Genomic DNA, 11313 nt, shown 5'->3' with positions numbered 1-11313 from the left:
AAAATGGGAATCACTCACTATTATTGTACACTTTTTAAATCTTAGATCAACATAACACTAAGTTAGATAATTAACATTTTCTGTTCTCCCTGCAGATCCTGTTAAACACACCACCTGTCCGAACTTATCCTGAACCTGATTCTTAAAACACAAAGGCACTTTTAAGAGCCAACCTCTATCTCTTTTTTTTTCTATATCTCACATCCTCTCTGTTCTCAATATCTATATTTATTTCCATCTCTCTAATCTATATCTGTCTATCTCAGTCTTTATTTGTTGCTTGTTCTTTTCTCTCTGTCTGTCTTTGTCTGTCTTATTCATCTTTGTCTGTCTGTCTGTCCATATCTGACTGTTATAATGCCAGGGGGGTCTACAAAAAAGATCTGCCCCTTTTGCCAGGGCATTTTATTTTGCGCTAAAAAAATATGTTCACATTATAAAAAGGAGCAGCCTCTGAAACAGCGCCTCAAGAAAAAGCTTCAGAGGTTTGATGAGAAGCGAGAGGAATGGGTGATTGGTCACAAGAAAAACCACAACATGGCATCCATCAAGGATGAAGCCAATATCATGGTACGTACAATTTCATACATGACATTACACTGTCCATATTATCTAGGAAGTACATTCAGTGGTACCATTAAGTGAGCATGCTAGTGCAAGGTCAGAAAGACATTATTTTTTGCAAATATAGATAAAGTTGAATAATTTTTTTCAATGACCCTGTGTCATCAGAACTAATTTAAAAGTACAATTTAACTATCAATTTTAGAAGGCAGATGTAATTGTGATTTGTATTTTTATTTTTTTCTGTGAATAAGTGATTCCCTTAAGTGATCACTTATTCACAGTAATACATCACAGACCTAAATTATCTACCAGAGCAAAATTTGAACACACAGCAAACATCATTTATACTCAGGAATTCTTGAGTTCATAACAAATACAGGCATGCATTATGACAGAATTACAGGTGCAATATAATAATCAAACATTTTATTATTGAGTGGATGAGAAATAACAAATTAACTGCATTCATACTGTACTATTCATAGCAATTTACAATGTGCATGGTTAACTAAATATGTGCAGCATTCACCCATCTGGTAATGTAATCATTAACCCTTGTGCTGCATTAGGGACATTTTTGGTCTTTTGCAGTTTAATTTCTTTGACCATTTTGGCTGTTTTAATGCAAATGGTATGTAATTTGGCAAAATTGTGACTTTTTAGATAAATGTAAAAAAAATTATCCCATTTTGCAAAATATGTATAACACACTCTGTGTAGAACAAATAGTAACACTCAGCACCATAATGGACAAAAATGTCCCATTGAAACCCATTAAAACGTCGTTTAAAGCCGGGGCCATCATTAATACACGAATCATGATTTATGTAGAAACATCCTTTCATTTTGAAGCAAAAGCATTATATTTGCATTATATAGTGTATTCCACCAGATGACGTCACTACATAGGTATTCCCTATGGGTGGAAATGCATGTTATTTTCCTGGTTTCCACTAGGGGCACTATTGACTGTTATGAAGCATTTTAATGGCTCAATGATCTAAAATTATGTTTCTGAGTATGTGTGGATGTCTGAGAGCAATGTGTGTCTGCGTTGACAAAAGTGTGTGTGTGTAGGGCCTAAATATAATACATGGTGTTTAGGCGAGTGACAAATCACAATATCCTGAAGGTCATATTTTACCCTTTCTGTCTACTCTCTCTCTCTCTCTGTGTGTGTGTGTGTGTCAGTGGTGTATGATGTGTGTGTAGGCGTGTGTGTGTGTGTGTGTGTGTGTGCGTGCATTTAGCAAGAGAAAGCGCTTCTCACTGCATTGTTTTCTTTCGGTTTGATTCATGCGTATTTTACGCACAGACATGAACCTTTGACACAGCTTCGTTTTTTTTTAGCAGTCTATGTTTCAAAGTTAATTGATAATTTCTCACATACGTAGAGGCACAAACACAGCCATGCAGTCAGTCCTTAGACAATAATAACACCTTTCATCTTGCGGCAACACAAAGATATAGCTGCGAGGGATCCAAAACAAAGTCTGCCTTTGTTTTGGATTAGACTAGTTGAGAAATCATACAAGTGCGGTTGATGCAAAAGTTATAAAGCTGTGCACATCTTTGGTGCGGCAATTTCAAACTGAGCAGAAAATTCAGAGGAAAGTGGGTCTGCAGACACCCATGACAAGAGGAGGAGGGGGTGCAGTTTCTGCCCTAACAAAAAAAGAAAAATCTCCACCACCTCCTCAAAATGTGGCATTTACATCTGTAAGGAGCATGCATTGCAATTCTGCAGCTCCTGCAAATGAGCTGAAGAATGATTTTGTTTTGAAGTTTTGATATGTTTTAATAATAATAATAATAATTCATTACATTTTATATAGAGCTTTTCTCGGCACTCAAAGCGCTTTACATAGAAGGGGGAATCTCCTCAACCACCACCAATGTGCAGCTCCACCTGGATGATGCGACGGCAGCCATACTGCAAATTTGGCCAGGATGCCGGGGTTACACCCCTACTCTGAAAGACATCCTGGGACTTTTGTGACCACAGAGAGTCAGGACCTCGGTTTAACGTCTCATCCGAAGGACAGTGCTCTTTGACAGTATAGTGTCCCACTATGTTAGGACCCACACAGAGCACAGGGAGAGCACCCCCTGCTGGCCTCACTAATTTTATGTTTATAGAATTAAATTGTTTATAGAAAAAATAAAAATTCATGTTCATGGTGATCTTGTAGTTTTGCTTTCTTTCTATAGCAAATTTTGATGTGTAGTGAGACGCCTGTCTCATAATCACCTAGTAGAAATCAGGAAAATGTTTGCAGTACTATAGATGTTTGCAGTATGTCAATTATATGACAAATGGTACCAACTGGTGGAAAACAGTAAAAAGTAAATATTTTACCCCAAGGCTTGGTAATGACAGGGTATTTGAATAGAAATTATGAATTTATGATATTATGACAGTGGGTTCAAAAATGGATATTTGAATGGGTTCAAATAGGACCAAATTTGTCCTTGATTTTTTCAAAAATCTTACATATCACAAAAAAATAAAAATGCACCAAAAATAATGTTGCCGCTAATCTTTGACATATTCAAGACTGTGATAATCCAAAGCTAAAGTTTTCTCTTTGCATTTAGTGTATGGAAAATAATTACATTTTTGTGTTTTTTCCTCTTATACAAATTGATGGTATCGCCACCAAAACTGGTATTTAAAGGGTTAAAATCCTGAAATTAAATAAATATTTGGTAGTTATGATGAGGACTGATGCTGGTTAAAAGATTTAACTTGGTAAAAGTGGAAAATAATAATAATATATAATATTTTAGGCAATGTTTAATATGTGGCCATTTTTGTCCCTTAACGCACTCAACGACGTAAAAAATCTAATGCAGCACAAGGGTTAAGTTTCTGCCTTTATTTTTAATCAATCTTTAGGTTGTCATTGTCCAGTTGCACAATGGTTACATGATATTATCAACGTAGGTGCAAAACCCAAACTACTAATGTTACAAAAAGTCATATTGTACCCTCATGGTGTTAGATTCATCTTTCTGCTGTTTTAGAGTTGGTTTTTGTTGCTACTGTATGAGCCTTTCCTGTTTGCACATACTAGATTATACATAAGCTAAACTCACCATTAGGTTACAAATTTTGAATGGCAGTAACCTGGATGCTGCCATCAATAATGTTATATTCTCTTAATAATTAATATTCTTAGTTATTTTGTTGTTGTTTTTCTATTACTTTAAACAGCAAATATACAATTTTGTCATTGCAGCTGGAGAAACTCCATGCCATTGGATATAAGCCACTTCTCCTTCTTGGAAAGGAGACCAACAAAAAAACATTTAAGTGTGAAATTTTGACCCCCCGCTGCACACTCTCCGCCTATGCCAAGGACTACCTTCAGAAGATAGGTTTATTTTATGAATATCTTTGTGAAGGTGAGATGCACACACTGTATCTTAAAGTCACAGTTCACAACTTGTGTTGAGTACGCAAAATATTTTATTAATGTTTAAATCTTAAAGGAATGGCTCACCCCTAAAACTTAATTTCAGTCTCTTTTTTTTTCTGCTGCTGAATGCTTGTATGATCATAGGCTACTCTATGTGACGTCTCTACCAACACATGTAATGTAGACGCAAATCGGTAGAAAAACATAAAAAAATCACACCTGGCAATTTATTATGGGAATTGAAGTAAACAGTTTCAAAACACTAGTTTCTTGCAACTGCAGATGCTCAAACATGTACATTCTAAATGTATTAATAGCATACAGCACACTGGTCTACAGTGGGATTCTGGGATTTGGCACCCATAGTTAAGTGCATTCAAGCATATACTATCAACTTTAGAATTCTGTTTGGTATGTTTTTTTTTGTAGGAGCCATATTTAATTTCTGTTTTCAGCCCACATCCAATAATATTTTAATGTTTAGGCACACTGACCACAGCAATATTTATACGGACATACTAATTGAACACATTAAAATTTGCAAAGACCCGTTTTGGTCACTGGGTCAATGAATCGAATGATAATTAATCTATCCAGTATACAGTATACTCAATGAAACAAAATCAAGGACAGTGCTAAAATGTAGATCATTAACGAAAATAGCACAAAGAAAAAGAAAACCATCCAATGTTGGCTGGATACACTACAAATTTAGCCTCGTCTCATTGAGACATGTTCTGGGAAACACATGTTCATTTTCTCGTATTTGAGGCGTGGTTTACAAATGCCCAGAGCAATTTATTGGGTGCTACGAATGTCTATCAAATGTGCCTGTACGTAGCTCATAGCCAATCATTTCAATTATACCAGATGACATATGTAGAGCGACAGAAATTAGAGGAGGAAGAAGATGATGGGTCGGAGATTTATGTATACACAATGGTGTTCAGCGACTATTGCCGACAATATCTAAGGCTGCATCGAAAGGTAACTTTGCGTTTCCATGTTGGATCCATAGATACAAACAAACTGCTTCGGTGTGTCGCATAGACGTCATCATCGTCTTGCTGCTCCCTCCCCGTTCTGTGATTGGTCCCCTCGCTGAGGCGAAAATCTGGTCCATGGTATCCAGACTGCCTAGCAGCGTGAATAAAATCATAGTAGAATAATACATAGTTTAATAATACATCCAGTAGACTCTCAATAGTTATCCTGCAATCAAAAGTGCCTTTAAATCTGGTTGGGGAAAAATTTGGACTATATGATTCAAACAGGTACAGATCAAGCTTATGGTTAACCTCTATGTTTTAAATAAGCAAAACATAACACTTGTTTAACTTGCACAGGTTGGACCCAGGATTCCAGTGGCAATGACCAGCTGATTACGCTGCAGCTCACACCTTGTGACCCAATAGAAAACAAACAACCAGAAGAAGGCGAGCAGGCGAGCCCCACGGAGGGTCAGGCCGAGCAGGCGAGCCCCACGGAGGGTCAGGGCGAGCAGGCGAGCCCCACGGAGGGGCAAGGTAATTAGAACAAATTAAAAAAATTACAGTTTATATTTGTAAAGGCCTAAAGTGTTTGATCCATGGGTTACCTTAACTTAACTCGACTTCCAGTGTTTTTCCCCCATAGAGTTTGATGCATCTTAGGGCTCTTTTCAGCATCGACATTGCAATGTGCGCATATGAAATAGTCATAATGCAGGATGCATGATGTCAAGTAGGGGAAATGAACTCAAACACACCATGCACTTGTTGAAACAAATTAGGATTATCACAAACAGGATGAACACAAGCGAGAAAAAGAAACACTTGGAGTTAATGGAGCAACCTTAATTCAATCGCAATAAGAATACATGTACTTTACACCTATTAATACTAGGGCTGTCAAATGATTAATCGTGATTAATCACATCCAAAATAAAAGTTTGTGTTTACATAATATATGTGGGGGCACTATGTATAATTATTTTATATATATAAATACACACACATGCTTGTATATATTTAGGAAATATTTTCATGCATATACTGTATATAGATTTCTATATAATTTATATTATATATAAATATTTTATATATAAATATTTTTTTCTTAAATATACATGCATGTGTGTGTATTTATGTATATATACAAAATAATTATACACAGTGCACCCACATATATTATGTAAACACAAACTTTTATTTTGGATGCGATTAATCGTGATTAATCATTTGACAGCCCTAATTAATACATGTACTGCCACACTTGTGCGATGTTGTGATCTTCCAGTATTTTAAATAATAAGTTAAAGATTTATTTGTTATGAGTAATTTTCTTTCTCCAAACCCACAGCTGTCTTCACAGGGTCAGCCAGGGGCAAAAGGAAAAAGTCTGGTATGTAAAAAATGTTTGTAGGGCATTGGTGGTTCTGACAACTGTTACCATACCTCATTAGTCAAGCAGATTCTCTTAAGTAAATAAATAAATAAAATATAATTTAAAGGGGACCTATTATGCTAATTTCCAGTTCTATATTTTTATTCTGATACTCCACTAGAGTAGCTTTGCATGATCCTTAAAATCCTTATTTATCTTAAACTGGTCCTTTATGCAGACCCTGTCTGAAATGAGTCGTTTTAGATGGAGTATTCTATAAGCCTATGATTACTATTCTAATGAGCCTGCACGTGATGTGAAATGTGGAGGCAAATATAAACAGCGTGTTTGCACACATATTAACTGAAAGAGAGGGTGGTCTTTTCTCATATTTCAGGGGTCTCTAGACACACCAGGGACACATATTTATGTTGAAAAGACCTTACAAAGTGCATTTTGTCTAATTATTGTAAATGTTGTTTTTTCTGAGTGGATATATGACTGGACTGTAATCTTATATCCCACAGGGGGACCAAGGCATATGCCTGAAAGAAAAAGGCCACAAAAGAGTAAGTGCATGTAAATGCAATGATTTATACTTTTGCTATGCATTACAACTTTTACCCCTGTTTATTTGCTATAGTTCAATTGCTTATTTTTTAACCAATTACAACAGACAATTAGTCACAATTTTATTTATTTATTTAATCATTTAGCAAACGCTTTTATCCAAAGTGACTTACAAATAAAACAGGGCAACAATATGTAAATGTCGTGACCAGTCCAGCTAGTCCAGTGTAGCACACATGACCATGATTATTCATAATAGATATAGAATAGGAAGTGATTAATATTATTGAGATTAGTACAATTGACAACCTATAAATCCAACAGGCTTAGTTAGTCTAATTTGACCAAAATGTAGTCAAGTAGTGGAAGCAGCAGCAGTGGAGTATTCTCAGTTGTGAGCGTTAGCTTTGCAGTAGTATGGTTATTCAAGCAAGCATACCACATTGGAACTGAGAGTAAGTTAGTTCCATTATAAATTTTTTTAATTAGTGATAAACATCACTTGTCATCCTTGCAAGTCTGGTCGCTACTTAAATCTTCATAGTTGTGTTTATTTTGTTCCTAATCTAACTATCTAAGAAATATTTGAAACGTGTTTTTGATGTTCACAGATTGCTCCTACCACACTCGCCTAGAGGCTTTCCCCATCAGGAGTGTTGTAAAAGAAAGAGTGAGAAAGGTTAGACAGTCATAAAGGAACTGCAGAGTGTAGGCGGTATGCAGAGTGTAATATAGGATTTAGAAACTTCCTTGTGTGTTGACAAATACAGGTGAAACTTGAAAAAATTTGAATATCATGCAAAATTTCACTTATTTCAGTAATTCAAATTAAAAGGTGTATATATAGTATATAGAAATATATACTTATGCATGATTATACTTTTCAGAGGGCTGACATTTCTGTTTTTAAAATCCTTCTTTTTTATTGATTGTATGTAATATTCTAATTTTCTGAGATTTTGAATTTGGGGTTTTCATAAGCTGTAAGCCATAATCATCAAAATAATAACTTTTCCACAATATTCAAATTTTTCGAGTATCACCTGTGCATATTATTCATACCATAATTGTTAGGTACATAATTTTTATATGTTTAGTCTTTTTGAATTACAGTTTAGAAAGAAGAATTACAGTTTAGGAAGAAGTGTCTACTGAAAATAATGACCCATTGGATCAATTAAACTCAATGCCTAACCAGACATAATAGCCTTATGCTTAGAATTAAATTTGTTTCTTGATAGGGCAAAGCAGAAATGCTGGTTGACTGGGAGCCCTGTCCAGTATGGTATGTATGTATTTTTCTGTTCTTCTGCTTAATGAATTAATGCATTCATTATTTATTTACTTTAATAAACTCAATAATTTTTTATTTATCTGTTCTGTTTCAGATTAAACAAGCCTTTTAACAAGTGTAAAGCACACATCATTACTAGGGGTGTCACGATTCTCCAAATCCTCGATTCGATTACATTTTCGATTCTAAGGTCACGGTTCGATTCGATTCTCGATTTTTATCAATCGGCCAATCAGGATGCTCTCTGTCTTACATGCACTTCATGAGGCACACACGCAAGGTCTCTCGCTCTCTCCCTCTCTGCGGTGGACGCAATACGGTTTAGAGCACAGTTTTTTCTGTCTCGCATGTCTCTAGATTCCGGGAGATTTTAACTAATTTGCGTGCATCAGGGAGCCGCTAGCAATATGCGGGACACTCCGGGAAATTCCGCGAGACTTGGAATTGTCTGCAAATTGTGGCTTTTTTGAAGCACGAACGTGGTCAACATAACTCACTGGAAATCAGGGGCGTCACTAGGATTTTCATTTTAGGGGGGCTAAGCCCCCAATATGATTTTAAAACAAATTATAAAAAAAGGTAACACTTTAGTTTAGGATCTAAAGATCACTATTAACTATTTTCATTACGATGCAAAGGCACGGTTTTATAATAACTGTGGTCCCAAATGTGAGACTGGGCAAATTGGGGGGGTTCGGGGTCTCCCCGAGAAAATTTTGATTTCTCTGATCTACATATGTGCATTTTAAGATGTTCTGAAGGCCAAAAAACTTGGATAGTGGGCAGCTGATAATTTTTCTCTCCTCATCAGCATCACACTCTTTTTCTCTTTGTTTTTATCTTGCCCAGCTGAGCTTTGACCTATATAGGCTTTTCATTTTTGTCTGTCAGTGAAGAAAGTAAACATAGGGTCAACTGATTTTGCCTATGAATCATTTTCTCAGACGCGTTTATTTACTGAAAGCTAGTAAAGGTAATTAAGTTAATTAAATGCATTCACAATATGTAGGCTATACACATTTATTATTGATCTTATGCCTAATACAGGGCCGTAGACAGGGCTTTATAATCACAGAGGTCCTAAATTTAAGGTTGGTAGGGGGTTCACATTTTTTATTTCTCTGATGTGCATTTCAAGACGTTTGAAGACCAAAAAAAAGGATAAGAAATAGCTTTAAAACCATGTCAGTGGGCAGATTATTTGTCAATACCTGCTCTCTTCTCATCTCCATCACTCTTTCTTTTTTTCTCAGTCTCTTCATCCCTTTCTCTTCCCCTCCTAAAGCTGAGCTTTTTTAATTTACTAAAGGCTACAATTTGTATTATATTCTCAATATGTACACATTCATTATTAATCTTGTGCCTAACATGATGAAAACGGCTTTGTTAATGTTTCTTGTAAACTAATTATTACATTACATGAGTTACATGAGTGTATAGGCCTATTTTCAGTTCAAAATGGCGAAATTAGACAAAACTATATTAGTTTGCCTGATTATTTTTTGTCATTCGTTTAACATTTATGACCTAAAAAAAGTAAAATATGAAATGATAAGTTTAGCTACTTACATCTTATCTCGCACTTGACCGTACGCGTCGAGTCGCACTGTTAAAATTCGCGCTCAGCAGCGTATGTGTACATAAAGCCCGCCTACTTTGATTTGATTGGTCGTCTCTGACATTGACGAGCAGTGACAGACCAATGAGGCTCAGATGAACACACACATGAACACACACACCCTGTCCTCTGTTTCTGACGTGCTCTCTGCACGGCGCAGCTGTGGATTGAGAAGGTGCTGAATCTGATTATAACAAGACTGAAGCGAACACGAATTTGTGTAGCCTACATTAATCTCACATTTTTAGGGGGGCTTGGCAGAAGTTTAGAGGGGCTGAAGCCCCCCTAAAAAGGGCCTAGCGACGCCCCTGCTGGAAATCCAAAAAACTTCCACACCTGCAACTTCAATGAAAGAGGAGGGGGTTCAAGTTCTGCCGATGGGTCTCCTGCATCTGCAGTTGCCATGCAGGAGTTAGAGGAGGTTGACTATAGACTCGCAGCACTTAATCAACACACGTGTTTTTTTCCGCTTGGCAAGCCGATTGGACGTGACATGGGGGTGTGGCAGCATCGACGATTCCATTTTTTAAATTCGAAGTTCGAGATTGTGAATTAATTTCGATCAATTTCAATTTACAATTGAAATCGTGACACCCTTAATCATTACCTGACATGTCTTTTATAAGTACAACAGTTTTTATCCATCTATGAAGGACCACCACCATTAATGCATGCATGAAGGTGGTGGTCCTTCATAGATGGAAAATTAAACTGTTATACTTGTAAAAGTCATGGGTTACACTTTATTTCGATAGTCACTTTAGATGTTATACTAATTATAAGTACCTTTTCAACTACATGTCAACTAACTCTGATTAGAGTATTAGTATATTATAGTAGACTGTTAGGTTATGGTTAGGTGTTAGGCTTTGGGTTAGGAGAACAAGTTTACCTGTAGTCGCCAAGTTACTTATAGTCAGTTGAATGACTGTTGGGGGATCAACAAAATAAAGTGTAAGCAGATATTAAGGTGACAGTCTACTAATACTCTAATGACAGTTACTTGACATGTAGTTGAAAAGTTACTTATAGTTAGTAGAATGTCTAAAGTGGACTATCGGAATTAAGTGTTACCAAGACATGTTTGGTAATGATGTAAGTTTATTGGAAAACGCGACCAGTAACAGAAAAAAAAATCCCTTCTGTTTTTAGTGGTGAGCAGTGGGCCAATTCCTGGCAGCCAAAGGATTCTCTCCGAAATAATGAAAATAAATAAAATGTATGTTTTGAACTCCATTTTGGTTTCAGCCTATTTATTACATTGTTTCTGTGCTGCATTTGAAGTCATATCTCATCTTTCTGTAGTGAAAAGGTGAAAATCTCCAAGAATGTGACCTGGAGTTTAATCTCAAGAGGGCTGTACTAGAAATGTACTTAATCCAATTCATTTTGCTCTTCAGATGTTTTTCAAAAGCATGTTTACATATTTCCTGATTATACATTCTTCTGTTATTTTATTACAGTTGAAGCGTAACTGG

The 11313-nt window shown here is 36.1% G+C and overlaps 1 protein-coding gene across 4 annotated transcripts; it reads left to right on the top strand.

The window, feature by feature from the left end:
- Positions 1–330: 330 nt before the first annotated feature.
- LOC130097748 (uncharacterized) lies at positions 331–11071 on the top strand. 4 transcript variants are annotated; one of them, XM_056264693.1, is made up of 9 exons: positions 331–570; positions 3810–3975; positions 5336–5515; positions 6330–6371; positions 6881–6922; positions 7535–7602; positions 8165–8208; positions 8312–8334; positions 10988–11071. In XM_056264693.1, coding segments are annotated over exons 1-8 (756 nt in total). In that variant the 5' UTR covers positions 331–357; the 3' UTR covers positions 8313–8334; positions 10988–11071. The 4 variants fall into 4 exon arrangements, with proteins under 4 accessions (XP_056120668.1, XP_056120670.1, XP_056120667.1 ...); XM_056264695.1 differs by lacking the exon at positions 7535–7602; XM_056264692.1 differs by lacking the exon at positions 8312–8334.
- The last annotated feature ends 242 nt before the right edge of the window (positions 11072–11313 follow it).

Source organism: Rhinichthys klamathensis, unplaced genomic scaffold, assembly GCF_029890125.1.
Source record: "Rhinichthys klamathensis goyatoka isolate OS25496 unplaced genomic scaffold, OSU_Roscu_1.1 h1tg000223l_1, whole genome shotgun sequence".
In the NCBI taxonomy this organism is placed as follows: Eukaryota; Metazoa; Chordata; class Actinopteri; order Cypriniformes; family Leuciscidae; genus Rhinichthys; species Rhinichthys klamathensis.
The sequence above is the reverse complement of the archived record's forward strand: the minus strand, read 5'-3'. Positions and strand labels throughout refer to the sequence as shown.

Excerpts from the sequence above, each read along its gene's own strand:
- LOC130097748 (XM_056264692.1), top strand. The coding sequence starts at position 358 with ATGCCAGGGGGGTCTACAAAAAAGATCTGCCCCTTTTGCCAGGGCATT. Across the intron at positions 3,976-5,335 it reads TTATGAATATCTTTGTGAAG|GTTGGACCCAGGATTCCAGT; the intron begins GTGAGATGCACA and ends TAACTTGCACAG. Across the intron at positions 6,923-7,534 it reads AAGAAAAAGGCCACAAAAGA|ATTGCTCCTACCACACTCGC; the intron begins GTAAGTGCATGT and ends TGATGTTCACAG.